Source organism: Medicago truncatula, chromosome 3, assembly GCF_003473485.1.
Source record: "Medicago truncatula cultivar Jemalong A17 chromosome 3, MtrunA17r5.0-ANR, whole genome shotgun sequence".
Taxonomy (NCBI): domain Eukaryota; kingdom Viridiplantae; phylum Streptophyta; class Magnoliopsida; order Fabales; family Fabaceae; genus Medicago; species Medicago truncatula.
Genome location: NC_053044.1, coordinates 31,674,634 through 31,697,271, shown reverse-complemented (window position 1 = coordinate 31,697,271; position 22,638 = coordinate 31,674,634). Strand labels below are relative to the sequence as shown.

The 22,638-nt window shown below is 30.9% G+C and overlaps 1 protein-coding gene across 1 annotated transcript; it reads left to right on the top strand.

The window, feature by feature from the left end:
• Positions 1–7,668: 7,668 nt before the first annotated feature.
• On the top strand, positions 7,669–13,755 carry LOC11438063 (26S proteasome regulatory subunit 6B homolog). Its single transcript, XM_003600500.4, has 6 exons — positions 7,669–8,256; positions 9,484–9,714; positions 11,254–11,412; positions 11,605–11,757; positions 12,741–12,824; positions 13,429–13,755. Exons 1-6 carry the CDS (start codon positions 7,771–7,773, stop codon positions 13,561–13,563), a joined length of 1,248 nt encoding a protein of 415 aa, XP_003600548.1. The 5' UTR covers positions 7,669–7,770; the 3' UTR covers positions 13,564–13,755.
• The last annotated feature ends 8,883 nt before the right edge of the window (positions 13,756–22,638 follow it).

Here is a 22,638-nt window from a genome sequence, read left to right as displayed (position 1 = left end):
TAAGGGCACCAGAAACCTTCATCGATGGAGCGTTGATAATAACGAGCGCTCATGAACTCTCCAACACCTCCGCGCCTATACCTATAGAAAATACCTTCACCATCGTCATAAGTTACACAATGTTTATCCTTCCAATATCTCTCACTCTTTGCTCTCATAATAACTTAAGTGTTAAAGTGTTTATAGGTATTCTCTAACACACATGCACACTTTGCATCTTGACGGATTGTTGTAACAGAGGTCGTCATTATGATCACTCCATATCAACGACTATACTTTATTTCCCAAATAATGAAACTATGTTTGTTATTGATTTGACATTGTTTATGGAGGTTATGCAAAAAAGGACAAAAGACCTAATATCCGAGAACGTGGTACCCACGTTAAGGGGCGCAACACAGAGAGGTTAAGAAATATACATATCAAGAGCCTTGATCATAGCACATAGCTAGCAAGTTTTAGACTTCAAATACTTAGCAAAACCGTATGCAAAAAGTCAAATATTAAAATTATCAAACGATTATAAGTGACTAATGATAAAAAAAAATAAAAAAATATGGCGTAACTGCACTTTTAATTCTTCTATTTTATGAAACTCAGAAAGTATAATTTATCACATTCTCGGATATTGTTTATGGTGGTTAGCCAAATTTTTTTTTTTATCGCACGCATTGTTTATGGAGAGTATATTTTAGAGTAAATTACATCATCCTCCTCTCAAAGATGCTTGAATTACACTTCACTCCTTTCTTATGTTAAAATATACATTTTTCTCCCCTCTTGTTCAAAACATATTATAAAACATTTCAATCCCCTCCTCTAAGAGAAGCATGAATTATATTCTTCTCCCCTCTTATGTTAAAATCTACACTATACTCCATCAATAATTTTTTTTATATTTCCAGCAAAAAAAGAATAATTTAACACACTTCGAAAAAATATAGTATTACATATCTATTTTAATATAACCAAAATTTGAATACATATTTTTTTCTATTTTTTATTCGCAATTTCATTAACATATTGTTTTCAACAATATTATAAAATATTAAACAACACAAAATAAAATTAAAACATGTGAAAAATTACTAAAGACAATAAAATATGGTCCTTTAAAAGTTAATTTTATATACTAAATTATAAAATCAATAGCAAAATATTTAAATTTAATTATCATTGACATTTAAATTATAAAGAAATGAATTTATTTTTCTAAAATGGATCATAAAAAAAAATTATTTGTGTTAAAATAGATTAAAGTGTGGTGCATATTTAAATATTAAGGGTAGCGGTTGTAATTCAAGCATCTTATTGGGGAGGGTAGTATAAATTTTACTTCTCGAGAGAGGAAAGTGTATATTTTAACATAAGAGGAGAGGGAAGTGTAATTCAATCATTTTTTAAAGAAGGACATTGTAATTTACTATATATTTTAACACAAGAAGGAATGGGAGTGTAATTTACCCTTTATTGTACATGCTTATCGTTTTACTATATATTTTCAGTTGCGTAACAAATCATGCTTATATATTTTAATTACAAAAGCAATATTGCAAATATAATATAAATTTTTATCATTTTCAATGACATCAACTATATAACATCATTATATGAAAATTTGTTTAAGGGTATAATTGGAACAATAAAAAATCCAACCCAAAATCTCTATTTTCTTTATATATTTTTAAGATAATATTGTTCTTATTGTAGTGAAGTATTATAATGAGATTTATCTATTTTTTAATTATTAATTTAAATATTGGTATAAAAAGTATAAAATAGTAAATAAAATACTTTAACGGAAGGGTAAAATTGAAAAGGAAAAAAGTCAGCACAAACCGTTTATTTTCTTTAGGGGGCGTTTGTTTTTGGGAAATACAAATTATTCCCAGGAATAACATACCCGGGAATGAAAATATGAAAATTTGATTCTTGGGTATTTGTTAAAAAAAGTGTTTGTCAAATAACTTGACATTCGTGGAAAAATTGGAAGTTACAATTTTTTTTTAAAAATCTATGCATAATATCATGGGAATGCACATTCTCATATCTTTATATGGGAATAAATTCATGGCATAATGGAAGTTATGAGAAGTTACTCCATTCCCATGAACCTTTATATCTAGGAATATTTTTTTCTCAACCTCATAACAAACATGGGTATAATCATTCCCTAGTCATGTATTCCCGGAAATGTCATTCTTAACCTTGAAACAAACACTCCCATACGAATTAAATTATTTTTATTGTAAAAGCTAAACTAAATCTTTTAAATAGCCACTACGATCGTAGAGTATATGAGCTAAACTAAATCTTTTATAACTTGTTCACTAAGTTCATGTAAAATAAAAAATAAAAAACAAAATTGTTAAGTAAGTTCGTATAAATTAACAACTCACCTTTATTTTATACAGAAATCATTCCCAGTTCAACACCGAAACCCTAATCGTCAAATTTTTTACACTTTTCTCTTCTATATTTATCTAAAACCATGGAATCCTCCATGACCTTAGAATATGAATCCCTTCGTGCGTCAATGGTAGTCTTCAGGCGGGAAATAGAGTTGAGCAACATCAAACTAGAGCACCTAATAGATGAACTGGAGGAGCATCTAAGAGAGATTCGTCATCTTCGGGAAGAAATTGAGAGAATTGAATATATTCCGTTTGTTATTATTCGGTTCATGAAAATGGTTGATGATATCTTTGGAACTACTACTATTGGATTCAACTACTATGTTCTTTACTCACCCCGGCTCCGTGGTCCTCCTCCTCCTCAAGTTATGCCGCCACCTTCTCCCTTTCCCTGTCGACCTCAATGTCGTTAAACGCTGTGTTGAAGCAGCAAGTGCCAAGGCTTGCAGCGAAGTGAATTTCCCTAACTTTTATATATTTTTTATTATATAACTTTTTATATAATAGAAATTGTTTTTATTTTAAGTTTTTATTTGGCAAGTTTTATGTTTTTTTTTCTCTCGATAGGCTCAAGTTTTATTTTAAAGTTCATAACTATGTTATATTTTCTCAAACACAGAAACGTCTTCTAAGGGAAACAAGGAAAAGAAAAGAAAAGAACAAGTATTGGATATGTGAGGTGTCTTTGTTAGCATTTTACAATGGTTAGGAAATAGAATACTTGGCCTACGGTGGTCTAACTTCAACAAGTGAGGTTAAAAATCTATTTAATTACTAAAGGTCAGTCGCATACCAACAACAGCAATCAAGCCTTATCTCACTAAGTGGGATCGGCTACATGGATCAAATGACGTCATAGTGTTCTATTATACACCAAATTTGGATCCAACTCATTGACCTCTAAATCATTTCTAATCGTTTCTCTAATAGTTTTCCTAGGTCTTCATCTACCTCTTTTAACTTGACTCTCCTCCATTTGATATACTCTTCTTACCACGGCATCTACGGGTTTTCTCTCTACATGCCCAAACCATCTAAGTCTATTTTCTACCAACTTTTCTACTATAGGTGCTACCCCCACTCTCTCTCTAATGATGTCATTCCTAATCCTATCCAGGCTAGTCTTACCACTCATCCAACGCAACATCCTCATCTTTGCTACACTTACTTAATTCTCATGTTGACTTTTAACCGCCCAACACTCCGTACCGTACAACAACGCCGGTCTGACTGCTGTCCGATAGAACTTTCCTTTCAACTTAAGTGGTACTTTCTTATCGCACAAAACAACTGAGACTCTTCTCCATTTCAACCACCCAGCTTGAATACGATGGCTTACATCTGCTTCTATTTCTCCATCATTTTGTACGAAGGATCCAAGATATTTAAGCCGTGTAACTTGGGGTATTATATGATCTCCAAAATCGGATCCAAGAAACTTAAATCATGACCGAATAAAGAAATTTCATTAATGAATATATGCCAACAAATAAACAACGGATCATCTTAGAGCTCTAGTAAGAGGGAGTTTAGTTGCTCACGACAATGGAAATTATAAACAAGAAAGAATTACAAAACATACTTTGAAGGAAGAAAATTGGGAGAAACCCTAGCTTCCTCATCCTTGATGATAGCCTTGCTCCTTGCCTTCACCATGCACCGTCCAGTTTCGGAATGAAGAAAGTGTTTGCAAGGGGTCTCTCTATATAAGTAAGTTTAGAACTAGGTTGTTCGGCTTTTTCAAATAGGTTTGGTTGTAAAAACAAGTTAGAAGATGTTTTTTATGAGCCTTGCGTCTTAAGCGCATCAGACAGAAGCAAAACCGGCTTTTGGCAGTGTCATGTACCATTAGTGTGTATTCAAACAAAATTAGAAGCAAGATGATAAGATAAGTTAGGGGTTTATACATGGAATTTGACTTCTACCGACGACAAAAATTCATTGATAAAAGAGCAAAAACCGTTGGTATAGATCATAAAACTTATACCAATATATAAACATTACCTTCGTCAACTTTTACTTGATATATCAACGAGAAAATTCCATCCCAATAGCCTATACCTACCATAGTTTTCAGCCGTTGGACCAAATTTTTAAGCTATACAAATGGCCATCGACACCTATTTTCTAGCTTTACCCACCAGTGTTTCTATGGGTATAGGATCACATTATCCGTCGGTGTAAGTCTTTTTTTTTTTTTTTTTTTTTTACAAATTATATTTTGACCTAAATTAAATATTTTTTTTAATAATAAAAGTTTGACAATATTTTTATATGCATCTCACAATATTTAAAGCAAAATAAACGAAAAGTTCAATTGTATCGACAAACAAACAAGTTTTGGTCCTCGTGAGCTTAACTCAGTTGGTATGAACAATGCATAAAATATGCAAGGTCCGGGGTTCGAACCCCGATCACCACAAAAAAAAAAAAAAAAAAAAGTCTTGCAAACATGTGAAACTAACCAAGTCTTACAAACTATCAAGCTAATAAAGTAATGTTAATTTTACTCCCTTTGTCCCTGTATACAACCACTCATTTGACAAAAAATTTGTCTCTAAATATAAACTCATTTTTAAATATATCACTACATGTATTTTTTTTTTCTCCTAAATATACACATGATTAATACTACTAACTTATATTGAAATATAAAAAGTTAAATTTAATACACACATAAACAAAGGACAATTTGATTATATTAACACACAAAATAAACACATTAATTACCTTAACAATAGCAAGGAAGTTAGGAACACACAACACAATAGATAAGCAAAAAATCTATCCAAGATAGAAGCAGATTCTAATCTTCTTCTTTTTCTATGTTCATTGGTGCATGGACAATGGTTGGAACAAAAGTCAAAATTAGTTAAAAATAATTTTTGTTACATACGAGTTTATTAGATTGAGTCGCCGACTAGATCACTTTTTTTAAGACGTTTTATGGCACTGTCGAAAATTGCGCAAGCAGACTATCAACCATCATAAAACAACACAACTACAACTGTCAGAGTCCTATTACACTATAAGATCTATTCTAGAAACACACTTTTAAATATGGTGCTAAGATCACTCTAATATGGTATCGATATCACTCCATTAGGGTACTATGACCATTCTTATACGGTACTAGGACCACTATAATATGGTTTTTCCACCACTCTAACCTTTAACTTCTCCAAAGGCATAACACATAAAAGAGACTATATTCTTTGGATCATTAAGAATTTGTCTAGTTAGGGGCACTAGAAGCATTGGTAACCTATTGAAAATAAGTCAAAAACTCAACTTAAACTAAAGAAAAAGACATCATATCAACTTGGAAGTTGGAACTTCAATCTTTTGTGTTAAGTTCATATGTTTTAAATTGTAGTAAGGAGCTGAAGCATGTAAATACTAGGATGAAATATGAAAGAAACTTACAAGATTAAAAAAGTCAACCAGAGGTTAGAATCGGTACCTAACAAATTTAGAGCACAAGATAATATGGAGCTACTCACTGCAAGAGTATAAATAACCCGTACAAGCTGGAATAAAAACTCCAAACTTGCATACACAAAAACAGGGGAGAAAAAACCACTACCAAGGCAAGAGCAAATCCAAAAGTTTCTTTCTACTCACTCACGTGATATGCATGCTCCTTTGCAAAAGGCTTGACCCCTAATTTGGGAACTGATCGGGGCATATCATAGACATGGTGACCTTATGTTTTGGATGAGCTATGAGTTTTGTTTATTGCAATTTCTGTTTCTTGCTGATTTGATTCCTCTATTTGGTATCTCTCTATGTGTGTTTGGCAATGAACCGAATCAACTCGACAATAATTCGGAACTTGATTCGACAATTAACTCGTTGAATTTGGTTCATGAACCAAATGAGCTGAATTTGAGCTGAAAATTAAATTCGTTAAATAAATGATCTGAACTTGAGCTGTATATAGTTCGACTCGGTTGGTTCATGAGCTGGCTCGATAATATATATACATATTTATATTTATTTATTAGTTTAGTAAAACTTAATAAAATGCAAACTTAAATATTAAAACACGAAATATCTAATTTATTACAACCTTCCTCTCATATTTAAGTACTTGTTTTTTGAGAAAATATTACTAATTTATAAGAAAAGAGAGAGAAAAAAAAGAAGCTAATAATAGTGTGCGACTAATCCGCCTCATGCATAGAGGCATGTGCACTGGCCAAACATTGTTCCTCCTGGCAATCTAACCCGGTATTCTCCGGATACGTCATTGGAAGGAGCTCTTTACCACCGGAGCTCAAGCAACTTGGTTTAACCTATTATATTTAACATATCAAATTGTCTATTATTTAAAATTAAAACATGAACAAGTTTAAATACAAAAGCACATGAAAAAACATATGATCCAACAAAAATATGTTAACAAATAACGTAGGAAAAAACATATAATAATCATTAACCAAACACATGAAAAAATTTTATTATTATTTTGAATAATAATAATAATAATAATAATAATTATTATTATTATTATAATTGTGATCAAAACGCAAAATGCATTTCGAATTTAGCTTTGAACATAGAGCAACCCTAAAACTCTTAGGGAGAGATTGTTGTCCATTTAAGTCATATAAAACTCAAGCGATTAGTTTGCCATCCAATTGCACGCGTAGGACACCTGATTTACAAAAAAAAAAAAAAAAACACAATATGTTTTCTAACAAAAAAAAAAGGTGTAAAGTTTTTGTGTAAATGATGGTAATATATTTTCATGTCTATATTAGGATATAAAAAAAAAAAATACCATTAAAAGAATTCAAAACAATTTGTGTTGAATGTTGACTATTTTTTTCAAGAGGCCAAAAACAATAAAAAAAAAAAAAAAATCATCTTTAAAGCACAATGTGTGCCTAAAAAGATTAAAAAAAAAAAAAAGAAAAGAAAAAAAGAGTATGCATTAGAAGACAAGCTAGACAATCTCCATAAAACAAAATGCAAAACATTACAAGCTTTTCTCATTGAGTCCCTTTTCAGTAAATATAGCCTCTCAAGAAAACATTTTAGTTCATCAAACAACAACTCTATTTATTCCCAAACTTGAATTGAATTATCAATATTTTCATTGTCTCACTTTTATAAAATATCTTATAAATATTTGATAAAAAATATTTTTCAATTAAATTTTTTAAATTAAAAAAAAAATTATAATGTCTTGTGAAAAAAGAAATCAAAATATCTAAATATATGTGAAAAAGAACTAACAAAAGTAACACCTCACTTCATTCCATATACTTCACCTAAAAGCAATCCCAAATTCCAAATCCCACAACACCGAAACCCTAATTCCCAAATTCTCTAATCACCGTCTTCAACCATGGGTTCCTCAGCGATGGTTCTCGATCCAAAACCTCTCACCGAACCACCACCCTCTCTTTCATCCTCCTCCCCCGCCGACACCGATTCCTCCTCCACCTCCGACGACCTCTACACCCTCCTCAAATCCCTCCAACGCCAACTCGAATTCATCGACATACAAGAAGAGTATGTCAAAGATGAACAAAAGAATCTCAAACGCGAGCTTCTTCGTGCTCAGGAAGAAGTCAAACGGATCCAATCTGTTCCGCTTGTGATCGGTCAGTTTATGGAGATGGTTGATACCAATAACGGGATTGTTGGATCTACGACTGGGTCGAATTACTATGTTAGGATTTTGAGTACGATTAATCGGGAGCTTTTGAAACCTTCGGCTTCGGTTGCACTTCATCGTCATTCGAATGCGCTTGTTGATGTTCTTCCACCGGAAGCTGATTCCAGTATCTCGCTTCTTAGTCAGTCTGAGAAGCCTGATGTTACTTATAATGTTAGTATGTTTATGATTTTCGTAATTTGTTTTTTATTGGGTTGATTTTTTTATTGAATTGCTAAATTAGGGTTTTTCTTTTATGAATTCTTCAATTACAAATGTAATTGATTGATTGTTAGGTTAGTTTCGGCGAAAACTAGGGTTTTATATTTTTCTAATTTTCAATTGGGATTTGATTATTAGGTTTAGGGCCTGTTTTGATTGGCTATTTGGGCTTATATACTGTCATAACTCATAAGTTTTGTGAGACAGTTTAAGAGAACTTAGGAAAACAGCTTATGACATTGTTCAAAGCTATTTTCAACTTATTTTCCTAAGTTCTCGAAGAAAACAGTTTCTAGCTTATACAAAAATAATTTAACTTTTTCATTTATCTTTTGCTATCGAAATAGCTTAAATATAAGCACTTATCATGATAAGCGCTTGTGCTATAAGCTGCAGATAAGTTGTTTATCTAAATATGCCCTATGTTTAGTTGTTGGGATTTCTCTGAATATTAAACTAGATTTAAATAGGTATTTTAGTTCAAGTATAGCATTTTTTTGTTTGAGTTAGGTCTGCAAATTCAATAGCTATTGCTTTTAGTCTTGACGTCAGCTTATTGGGCCATATGGTGGATTTATTGGGTCACACATGATGTAGAGACTCCATGTAGCCGAACCCACTTAGTGTCTGTGCTACAACGATTGCAAGGACTAAAATCATACTTTAAAGTTTAAACCATTAAACTATCATTACATTCACGGTAGTGTCTCATTTTTTTGTTAAGATTGGAGTGGACACAAACACACACTGAATATGTATATATGCGAGAGAGAAATGTGAGACAGTTACCCTTAAAAGTGTGTGGCATTGAAAAATGTTGAGTTTGTTTGGTTGAATTCAAGTGTCTTTTGTCTGTAGTTGCAATATTAGCTAGAAAGATATGCCTGTACTTTATAAGTGGAGAGCAATACTTGTCGATGAGCTTGGGGGAGTTTCTGTTAGTTATTTATTTGTAGCTTGTGATCCTGATTCTGAGGCCCGAGGTTGCAAATGTGGCTCAAATTGTATGCTAAATTATTAATTCTTGGGGATTGTGGTGGAGTTACGTTGAAACTGAAAGTATTGGTCGGTATGAGGAAGATGAGAGCTTACATTGTTTTGTATGTACTGTTGTCATCTTAAACTATATTTTTATGTGGCCTGACTATTCTCCCTTGATATGGTTTTGATCTTTTTTAGGATATTGGAGGATGTGATATCCAAAAGCAGGAAATTCGTGAGGCTGTAGAGTTACCTCTCACGCATCACGAGCTATACAAACAAATCGGTATTGATCCACCTCGAGGTGTTTTACTATATGGTCCCCCTGGAACTGGCAAAACAATGCTTGCGAAAGCTGTTGCTAATCATACCACTGCTGCTTTCATCAGGGTTGTTGGATCTGAGTTTGTGCAGAAGTATCTTGGAGAGGTATGAATTTATGTCATTTGTAATTGAAGTGACGGTAACAAAGTTGTAACTTAGCTGTCTTTGTTTTGTTTTGAAGATTCTCCGTTTAAGATTCCTAACTTTCAATACTATTGTGCTCTTTGTATTTGTATTTTGCTCCATAAAGGTTTACCATCACATATACTTTATTGGGATTACTTGAAATAAAGTCTGTATTATGAACTGTTAGAGAAAATCAAAATTCGAAGTGTCTCCCTTATAGAAGCAATACAAAATAAATTGAACGAAGTTATCTGATTATCTACATTTCTAAAAAATAGGAAAATATACTTTATTAGTTTTTTCCAGTGTTGATATTTATACTATTCAAGCCCTACTCTCTAGTACTTAGAATTTGGAACATCTTTTGACTCTGTCAAAACTCCACAAGCTAGCGTGATAATATATTTGCATATTAGACAGCTTGCTGACTAAGCTTTCAGTTTTCCTGTTTGGCCAAATGTCTCTGGATAATGAATTCCAACCTTTGACTAACAGTTTTTGTATATTTGTACACTTTCTTTAGTTTTGCATTTGTCTTCCTATTTCATGGAAAGTTAACTAATTTTCATTTGAAAATCTTCCGTCTCCTCCATCATTGCCCTTATTCCAATTGAAATTGCCTAGAGTTTCTGTGGTGTTTCTGTTAACAGACTGTATAGATATTTGAGTGATGGAAAACTTTTTGGTTACTTGTCACAATGACGTGTTACAGATTTTTTATGACATTTTTTGAAACTGGTGAAGGTTACATGCCCTATCTCTTTTCCTAACATATAAGGAATATCACTATGAGAAACAGAATTGGAAAGATCTTTCTTACATAAAACGTATGAAGTTCAGGACTTGTAGAGTTGATTGATCTTGTTCTTGGCCGACACATTGGATAATTTAAATCAAGAAGATTGGAGTATATTAACAGACCCTGCTATAGGCAAAAATCTTCCATCTACAATTCTAATCTTTTTTAAAAGAATAACATTGGATAATTTAAATCAAGAAGATTGGATGGAGTATATTAACAGACCCTGCTATAGGCAAAAATCTTCCATCTACAATTCTAATCTTTTTTAAAAGAATAACATTGGATAATTTAAATCAAGAAGATTGGATGGAGTATATTAACAGACCCTGCTATAGGCAAAAATCTTCCATCTACAATTCTAATCTTTTTTAAAAGAATAACAGAGTTGGTCATAAAATTCTTCAGTTTTCCATCCACATTATGATAATAGATGCAACTGTCTGATTATCTACATCCTAAAAAGTGAAATTATACTTATCTGCATTTATCTTATTTATCGCCCCCTATTTCTAGGACTTTGAACTTGAAAAATCTTGACTTTTTCAACCGAATTTCATTGGTATGTATGCTTTATTGTGTCTGTGATTATAGCCACTACTCTTCCTGAAGCCTCCTCAGAGTTTCAAAACTCATTATCTTCATGAAAGAAGAGTAAAATTTTGTAGCAAAAGTTTATTGCACCATTTTGTAATCTTTTCTTTCATTTTATCTTTCAGGGTCCCCGGATGGTTCGTGATGTGTTTCGTCTTGCAAAAGAAAACGCCCCTGCAATTATATTTATCGATGAGGTTGATGCGATAGCTACTGCTAGATTTGATGCCCAAACAGGAGCTGATAGAGAAGTACAGCGTATCCTCATGGAACTTTTGAATCAGGTATAAAAAAAGGGCAGTGTATTAGGTATCTATGAAAAATACCTCTATGATTCTCTCAGGTGTTGTGAGTTACGTTGTATTAAGCTGTGCTGATCCACGTTGATTTAATCCCCTGTACTCTTTGATTTGACTACACTTCCGCTCTTGTTTTAAATATTCTCTGATGTTCTGATTTCTTTTTTTTTTTATTAGATGGACGGTTTTGACCAGACCGTGAATGTTAAAGTCATAATGGCAACAAATCGTGCAGACACTTTGGATCCTGCCCTCTTGCGTCCTGGAAGACTTGATCGCAAAATTGAGTTCCCTTTGCCTGATAGACGCCAAAAGAGGCTTGTATTTCAGGCAAGACTTTTTGTATTTTTATATGTCACAATTCTGTATGCTATAGTTTTGAGTCACTATTCCATGTTTATAGTCAATAATAGGTAGGCCTGTTCATGGTTTGGTTTGGAGAGAAAACTGAACTGAACCAAACCAAACTGATAGAACAGTTAAAAAAAACTGAACTGAACTGTTAATTTGTTCTGAGCGGAACTTCCATAACAGTTCAGCGAACCGGTTCAGTATTCTGAACCGAAATGAACCAACATAGAAACAAAATATTTTCCCGAAGATGTAAAAACAGTATAGAATTGAAAATTAAAAAAGAGAGGATTGATGCAAGTGTCAAAGCAAAAAGCAGATAAAACCCATAAATTATGAAAAAAGAATATCAAATTTATGCATCAGACCTTGTTTGTGAAAAAATCAAATGTAACGGAGCGTAACTGTAACACTCGAACAGAAAACGAAGAGACGAAGATTGTGCTTCACAGCGTTGGGAATGATTTTCACGGCAGAGATTCCATTCATAACGGTGAAATTGGCGATGACACTGCATTTGAGACAGCAAGTGATGACGGTGCTTCAGTTCTAATTTGGGTTTTAGGGCTCTTTGATCAGTGATTTTTTGGTTCTCTAATGTTAGGATTTGTTTAATTTAATTACGTTTGGCTGATTTGAGTTTTGGTTTTAAGAATTTCTGATGGTTCGGTTATCTTACAGTTTGGTTCCAGTTTCTACTAAATGGCTCAGTAAACAAACTGTTTTGGTAAACATAGTTTAGGTTCTCAATATTACATACCGGTCCGGGCTAGAAGTGGTTCAATTCAGTTCTCCAGTTTGGTTTTATGGTTTTTCTTAACACCCCTAATGATAGGTCATTTTATATTTCATTAGTGAGAATTTCAGTTTTTTTGCAAACTTTTAGTAGCTTTATTTTGAACTAATTAATAGTTTAGTTTCAGCTGTTCTCTAGCCTATTATTTGATGGTTCACATGTACAGGTTTGCACAGCAAAAATGAATTTGAGTGATGAAGTGGACCTGGAAGATTATGTTTCCCGCCCTGACAAAATTAGTGCTGCCGAGGTTTGTTCATGTCTAATAATGTTCATGATTTTTTGTTTTTATGTAAGCCATGAATTTGAGTGATGAATTTGAATATATTTAACTATCAAAATATATTGTTTTGCACTTCCATCATCTTGCGAGGTTTATAACAAGACTATATTAATAACTTACTGGGGAAGTAGTTGGTAGCTTCTTTAGAATCTGTCACAGTAATGAAAAAGAGTTGCTAGTTTTGATTGATTCTCATGAACTGAAAATTGGTGTTATGCGGTGGAGGACTTGTTCTTCTGAGCTTAAAATGTTTTAGAAACTCACAATTTTCAGATAAATTATTGTAATTGTGAGTAGAATTAGGTGGACTTTTTTTTTTTTTTTTGGAGTAATATGTGGACTTGTTCTTGTAAGCTTAAGATGTTCGATGTTGAATGAAAATAATGTCAGTGCTGCTAAAATAAGGAAATATTAGATTGCTTGGACGTAACTTTATGCGCTTAAATTTAAGTTGCAACTTTTTTTGTCAAGGCCATTTAAAAGATTGCTGTGAGATGATGAAAGACAGGAACCAAACCTTTTAGAAATTTGTCTGCATTAATGATTTATTTCATAATTGTTGGTGCTGCAGATATCTGCTATTTGTCAAGAAGCAGGAATGCATGCTGTTCGTAAGAATAGATATGTCATACTACCAAAGGACTTTGAGAAAGGTTATAGGACCAACGTGAAGAAGCCCGATACTGACTTTGAATTTTACAAGTGATGACGAGGGTTTTTCTTATTTGTCTGTGTACTTACGGTGCAGAATATATAGTTTTAATGGTTACATTTCTGGAGTAATTGTGGGTCATCAATGATGATGTAATGTTTCCGACTCTTGCATACTTTTCATCCTGTTATGTAATGGAATTATTTAACTAAACGATTAAATTTATTGTGTTAGATTAATACCGAATACCTGTGTGTTTGATTATTTCACATAAGGTAGGAAAACTTATAAAAACCAATAATGAACTGAAACAAGTCTACATTTAAGTTCAATGGTAATGTTATCTCCAGATTTTGAAGGAAATCTTGTTGATAGATTCAAGTCAACTTCTTTCGCAAGTGGGCGGTGGGATTGGTTCCCTAGTTGATTCTTGGATTGAATACCGAGTTTTTTTTTAAAAAAAAAAAAAAAAAGATTCAAGTCAACTAGAATAACATAGTTGTATTTTGGTTTTATATGCTGCCAATATCTCTTGTTTGCAACTAATATTACTACACAATGTGTAAAGAATGACGTTAAGACTACTCCGGAACATTTCACACAGCTCTCTTGATCACTAAGAAACACGAGACGTTTGAAGATACCTTGACTCTTTGAGGAATCAAAGAAGGGATAAATTTTGCCTACAGACTACTTGTCCTTAACAAAACTGTAAGGTACCATGGAATTTACTTAAAATATTGCTCAAAGTTGGAAGTCACTAATCTCTATTTGACTACTTATAGTATGGAAACAGAAACATAGGGATGTGATGTTAAACGTGTGATTTTAAGGTCGAAGAAAACCATCATTCTCATTGAGTATTTATGTATTACTTACAAATTTTGGAATTTCAGATTTGTTTTCAAGTTATAACCAACTTGAGCGGGAAAATCCAACTATTTATGCCAATTGCATTTGACACAAATATCTTATTTGGTGACCGAAGTTTCAGCTTTCTTTTAAGGAAGTTTTAGTTAACTTTATCATATTTAATGTTTTTTTTAAAAGGCTTATCATATTTAATGTTACCACTCTCAAAATATTTTTAAATTAATATTCCTGAAATTTTATTTATATTTAGACGGAAAAGGACTATTTTGAATGTATCCTTGAGGTCCATGAATACATTATGCTGGGTCTCACGTGAAGTTTCTTGCACGTAATTAACTCAACACAACAGGAACAGAATAAGGACCAATAAAATTTGGAAGAGTCTGCAAAATCCATTACCATTTATAGGTCGTGTTGCTTATGGCTTGTGAGCACTTTCAAGGTCTGGTCCCCCAACAACGGCTGAAAAAACCAAATAAGAACTTCACCCTCTCCTTCCTCCCCAAACAAACCCAAAATATAAGTAACTTGCTAACTAAACTATGAAAACTAAAAAAATTGATAGTAGTAATGGGATATATATATATATATATATATTTTGAAAGATTGAATACAGTTAAAATTATGTGCAGTCCTTCAGTTAAAAGATATATAATCGTTAGACTAAGATTGGTCGATCACAGATCTTTAGACTGTAGGACTACACTTAGTTTTTACTGCAAGCATACAATCATGATACATCGAAGGTGTGTCCCTCTTCAACTCTGAAATAAACCAGTAGCTTTTAAATTTTATGCAAGACTTATTGTAATTTCCATTAGACTATAATAATGAACAAAGGAACAAGAAATGTCTCTATGCTTGTTGGTTCCTTCGTTCTAACTCTAAGAAAGCATGAAATCGAAATGGATACCTTGTTTGGACAATTAAATATAGGGTCTTGCTAACCGATACCGGAACAGTAGTTAAGGAACTAAAATTAGAAAGAAAAAACAATTTTTATTTTAAAAAGAACACTTTCAATTTTAAAAAGTAGAATAAACAATTTTCAAGATAGTATTTCCTTTTATAATTCGTTAAATATATCATATGAGCTGGGGTTTTAGTAGATTCAAGTGTTGTTCATCTGTTTTGGAGGCAATTGGTCACCATGCACAGCAACATTTAATTGTTCCTATGGTACTAGGGACCCCTTTCAGATCCGGTTTGATCCCTTATTAAATTGTTGTCAATATCTTAATGTGTGGTGTTGAATTATTAATATTATCTTTAATTAATTAATGTTTTTGTTGTTTATTTCAAAGTAGTTGTTTACTTACTAGTACTAGTACTATAGTAGTTTGTTTATTTTTTTACCTCTATAGCTGGTGATTAGTGAATGAATTATTGGATGATTTCAGAAACATTTGCTTGTAGATAAAGGTATACAATATGACAAACAAAGGGATAACAAACTTTTTGAATAACCCAAGATAGAATAGGAGAAAAAAACAAAGAGGTTCTTCAGCCAATGTTGTAGAGGTGTGGAGGTTTAATTAGTTTCACATGATCCACTGAACAACTGGTTTCTATGTACATTGTACTGATTACTTGTACCACTGTTATTTTCTGTTACATAGAATATTTTCTTCTACTTCCATAAAGTATGTGCACATAAATTACAACTCATCTGGTAAACGTCGAAATTGTAACATAATTTCATGCAATTTTTTTATCTTCACCGTTGATTTAAGACCAGATAGTCTCACATAGTTAAGATTATACAATCGATTTCACATTGTTAAACTAACTCGTCTTTTGATTTAGATCGAACAGCCGAAATCTGTTAAAACAATCCATGTCCATCACCCTAGGTATCCAATTAATTTTATAGGGTATTCTAATAAATGATTGAATTGACCTGCATCTGCACAATTAATTCCTTAATGATGAATTGGAAATTTGGAATCTCATCCATGTGATGTCAGGTTTATTAAACTCCAAGTTTTTCTGACTCCACATTTCATTTTACTTGGTCAAAACACCACATAAAAAAATATACTAATATTGGGATTCCTTATTTAGCCAACTAGCATATGTGTACTAATTAATTAATAATCACAACCATGCACCTTTTTTGACGAATTGTCAGCATAATATACTACACTACTACTCTGCATCCTATACATTCTATAAACTAATCAATTAACGAATAGTACTATGTTTTAAAATATTTATTACTTTTAGTAGTATCATCTAAATTTTGAGTGTAACCAAAATTCTACTTCTCTGTTAAGCTGACATGAGCAGATACTTTTTTGATTAAAAAATTAATACAAATCATTTTCAATCAAGTATGATTGTGATTGGGAAAGTTTTTCAATTTTTTTAAGATGAAGTGCACATGTATTCTTCTAAGGAGTTTGTTTTTCACAAGAAATGGAGTGAGAGATTTTCCACTTAAGAGTATACATATATACACCCATCTTGCCAACCTAAAACACTTCCACCATGAAATCCCTATTTGGTAAAGATTTTAAGTTTTTGTAGTATTAAAAGTGAATTGAATGGATTCTCGTTTTTTAAGTTATATGGTGATCCGATTTAGACTAAGATCAATATTCGGAGTTGATGGAGCGCGACAACCAAGGTTTGAACTCCTCGTCAAGGGCCTTGCACATGCAAACACTTCAATGCTCAACCTCTGAATTCGAGTGAGATGGGTGAGAGATTTAACATAATAGAATGTGTATATCTTTCAAGAGAATTAAGCTAAGTTACCTAGACCCGATCTAAAAAATATGGTATGATTAAACGCTATACAATGAATGTCATTCAATACAAATGTTTTTTACTCAAAGTAGAGTTTCGTTTTGAAAGTAAATTAACAAAAATCTACGGTCTTTATGAAATGGTAAATTGGTAAGATACCCAAGTAGAAAAGAAAATCAAAGCTGAAAAGAAATACATTAGAAATGGAAAATTGACGGTTAACACTTGAAGACTTGGACGTAAATTCTAAAATATGCCATTTATGAAGAATTTTGATACATAAATTGCTTTTCTATTAGTTGATAATAAAGTTTGGTATAACTAAATATGTGGTCCCTTCTATATTATATTGTTACGTTTAAAATTTATAGGCACAGCTATGAGATATATAGGGCTCTATAAATATTAGCAAAAGTTTCAAAATTTCCCCACATGCATATATATATATATATATATATATATATATATATATATATTACTCTTAAATTCCATTCTCTTATCATTGTAATGAAGCATATTGGGTCACAAAACTAGTGACTGAACCATATCAACACATGCTAGGCACTACAATTGAAATAATGTACTTTTTGGCTAAAAGTTGAAACATCATGATATATGGAGTTGAACTTGAAGTTTCACATTCAATAAATTTCTTGTTTAGTGACCTAACTAGTGGTTCCTATAGTTTGCTTCATTAAAAATTTGAAACAAAATTACCACAAATTTATGGTTGAAGTAGGGCATATTCTATCATCATTAATGTTGCTTGCCATTCAAATATACTTAATTAGATAGAATTTCTGTCTGCTCCTCACTTTCCTGATTTACCATTCAACTTCATTTTTATACGTACGACTTTATTTTGTTCCAAAATAGTTTTTTCTTTTCTATGAAAAATTACAATTAGTTGGGTTATTTTAATTCTTGTTCAACTTTTGAAAAATGTTAAGCTTCTTTCCTTTTGGTGGTTTAAAGCTAAATTTATTGTTTTTCATTATAGTTTTCATAACGGGTGTCAAAAACCTTTTTTATGTGTGGGTATTGGTTAATTTGTGCTTCTTTTTATTGATCGTTTGTTGTATATTTTAGCTTTCTTCTCTGATACATCTTGTGCCGGAAAGATAGTCTGTTGTTTAGTCATATATCGCATTTTGATCTCTTAAAAAAAAAACTAATTCAAGCATAATATAAGATTTATCTTACATTTGCATCATATATTAAATTAAATTGTAAACTGATTCTTGCATTGTTTGTCTTCTATTTGAATTTAAATAGTCTATGACATAGTTGAGGTTTTTTATAGCCCCAGTTGTGTATTTCTATTATCTAACTTAGTTGTAATATATACTAAAAATAAAATAGAGATCCAGATCGCAAAAGGTAGAAGTGGTTGGAGAGAGTGGTTGGATGTGGATTTGCTTGTCGTCCTCTTTCATCATCAACAACATCATGAATATTCAGCTAGTGCTTCACTTAATCACTACTGTAAAACGCTAGTAATTAAGTGATTGAGTTTTGATAAATGAACATTTATCATCGTGAGTTTAACTCAGTTAATAGAAATAATGTATAATATATATAAGGTTCAAGTTCAAACGCATTTCATAACAATTTCTATCTAAAAATAATTAGAGGGAATATATTTTATCGAACTCTTTTTAGTAGATATTCTTAATCAAATTTTACTAATAAATTTGGACGTGTAGCAAATGGTGCATATTAGTGATTTTAATTTAACGTGTTGGTGCATGTGAATGTGATTGAAGAAATATATTTCTTCTTAGGATTCTAATAAATGCACTCACAGGTTACAGGTACCGTTAAAAATTAAATGTGAAAAGGAAGAGAGATGAATAAAGTAAGTTAGTCAGTAAAAGCAAAGTATTTTTTTATTGTGAAGAAAATAATTCCTCTAGATTCCGGAAATTGATTTTATCAAGAAATAAAAGAAGTAAGTAGTAGTCCTAAAATTAAATGAGTCTAACTAGTATCAATTTTTAAGACAAGCTTATTATTATTATTTTATTTTATTTTTGCAATTTCATACATCAACTCTATTTTGAATATTTTTCATGGTCATGGCATATACTCCCTCCATAATATGGAATACAATTAAAATAGAATAAAAAATTAATTAAAAAATCAAATGGATTTAATACAAAATTCAGATTAAATACATTTGATTATTTAATTTCTTATTGTTTAAGATAATAAATTATAATGATTCAATTTAGCGTGTGGAATGAGTTAAGATCCTCTCCATTTAATCTCTTGTCCATTTCTTCCATTTAGAGAGATATAGACACAAAAAAAAAAAATTAATGATGGTGAGACTCATTTAATGATAGGACTCACCACCTATTTTTTGTGTCTATATCTTTCCTAATTGCACACTCCATTTATTTTAATAAATGGAGAGGATCTCAACCCGTGTGGAATGATGCAATTTAAATGAAACAGTCAAATATTTGTTTTTTCTAAACATACCCATAATTAATACTACTAACTTGTCTTAAAATATTAAAAGTCAAATTTAATATACATACAAATAAAGGACAATTTGGTAATATTAATACATAAAATATATACATTAAGAATGTGAAAAATGCAAAGGGTGCTTACATACATGGACGAAAAGATAAATTCTATTATTTGATTATATGAGTCTATATTTCTCTAAATGGTACTCCCTCCGTCCTACAATAGATGACCTATTTGAAAATGTTCACTATTGACCTAACATATTTTGACTGTATTTTTTATTAATATACAAAGATAAATAATCATATAAGATGTCGTTGGATTTGTCTCAATGAATATTTTCAAAATATAACATTTTTTAAATTTTTTTCTAATAGAATAGTAAAGTTATTTAAGATCAAAGTTGTGCATTGATATGTGTGATAATGTTAACTATATCACTTAATACAGGACAAAGAGAGTAGTGTGGACCTCCATCCGCGTGTCATAATGACACTAGTTGAGAAAGCATAAAATCAAAATTTTGCATTGAAAATAAAAAAAAAAAAAAAGAACTTTCACAAGGTTGACTTAAATGAATACTACATTACTCCATCCATTCCTTAACTTTTTTTTTGATGTTTTGGCTCTTGACACAAGTTTTAAGAAGTAATTATTAAAGTATATAAACATTTGTGTGTTTTTTACTTAAATGCCATTTTTATCATTAAATTCACATGTGATAAACCAAATGTCACAGCTACTTTAATAGTTTATTGTATTTTCCAACAAGGGTAAACTTGAGAAAACAATAATAAATTCACTAAAACATCAAAAGTTTTGGAATATAGTTGAAGTTCTAAAACATCAAAAGAAAAGGAATGGAGAGAGTAGTTCTTAATTACTCCCTCCGTCCATATATATAAGCACTCATTGACTAAAATTTTGTCCCTAAATATAAACCATTCTTTTCAAATTAGTAGATGCATTTATTATAATTTTTCTAAATATACTCATAATTAATACTACTAATTTGTCTTGAAAAATGAAAAGTCACATTTAATACACATACAAACAAATGACGTTTTGATAATATGAACACACAAACACAACACATTAATTGCACTAACAACTTTTTTTAAGAAATATCAAAAAAGCAAAGGAGGCTTATATATAGGGACGGAGAGAGTATAAAATTATTTACAAATTTTTTTGTCTCTAAATATACTAATTTTTATATGCATTTATTACTCTTTTGTAAATATACTTGATATAAATACTACCAATTTATCTTAAAATATAAAAAAATTACATTAAATGTATTCATATACATAAGATAATTTAAAAATATTGATACACATTTTAGACAAATTTATCATTCAACAACTTCTTCTTAATCCATGTGATTTTATTTAATTAGTCTTCTTATAAAAAGGGAGAGATGTAGTACATCAATTTTCAAGAGAAAAAAATCTAAATTTATTTTCTTAACAATGATCAATATGGGCACTCTTTGGCATTTTGTTTTCTTAGAGGAAGATGTAATTAAAGGTGTCCTTCGGACAATTGTTAGAATTTCTTTGTAAAAATTGTTAAAATGTGTCATAAAAATATTTGTTAAGCAATCAAATAGAATAATTATGCATTGAAAAATATGTAGTCATCTCTTTCAAAATTTAAATATTGCACTTTTCAAGATAAGGGTTGGCATTTGTTATGGATCAGATTAACAAGTACACTTGCTAAAAATTATAAAAGAGAAAGTTTTTTTTTTTTTTTTATAAAAAGAACATTTTTGTAAAAGTTTTAAAGAATTGTCATGTTAAGTGCTAAGAACAATTCCTTAGGATAGGACATTTGTCAAGAAATCAAAAAATAAATGATAAGTTTTATGTTGAAAAGAAAAATCAATGTTTAAGGTTTTAAGGTGTTGAATATATCTTAAATAAGGTTCTCATTTTTATTCCTTTCATCTCATAATAAGTGATCAATTTGCAAAAAAAATGCCTCAAAACAATTGATCGGTTTCACTTTTCAATGCAACATTAATTAACTTTTTTCAATTATACATTCTACTCACTCCGTACTAAATTGTATGACGTTTTGGGCATTTCAGACATATTAAGAAATGTAATTAATATTGTGTGGGAAAGAGATATTATGAGTTGTTTTACAAAATTATCCTTAATAAATGATATGTGAAAGATAAATGAAAGAATTGAAAAAAGAAAGAGTAATAAATAGTTAAAGATATAATAGGAAAAATAACATTAATGTTTCATTGGTATCCTAAAGTGACATACAATTTGGGACAAATATTTTTTCTAAAGTGACATACAATTTGGGACGGAGGGAGTAATTAATACTACTTTATCCCTTTTAAATTTTGCATTTTAAATTTATGATAATGGTGAATGCGTCAATACTAAACAAGGACACTTAAAACAATTTTTTTTTATTTTTTTTTCATTATACATTTTCTTAATATGCGTGAAATATAGGAATACTAGCAACACTCTCTAACACTTACTATTATTTTATCGGATGAAATTAATGTATGTCTCACCAATTTCTGTATGTTTAATGTATGTCTCGTCACTTTACGTATATTTCATTTTCAAAGTGCAAGACTCACATTAATTTAACTCAATAAAATACTTCATCCGTTCCTTTTTAATTGTCACATTTTGACTTTTTACACAAACCAAGTTATTTCACTGCTTTTGATACAATAACTTATGTTTTGCCTATAATATCCTTAATTATTTAATATCATATTTCATATATTTCTCTCTGCAATAAATTACTAAGGGCATTATAGGAAAAACAACATTTAATGTTACATTGAACTTTGAAAGTGACAGTTAATTAGAAACAAAAAATTTATGTAAAAGCGACAGTTATAAAGGAACGGAGAGAATAGTGAATGTCAAAGAGATCGTTTAAAATAAAGTATTGCTAGTAGTATTCGTCGAAAATAATCAAATGACTCGTTTAATTTGAGATGGAAGGAGTACCTACTTAATTACATTTGTATCCGTCCCC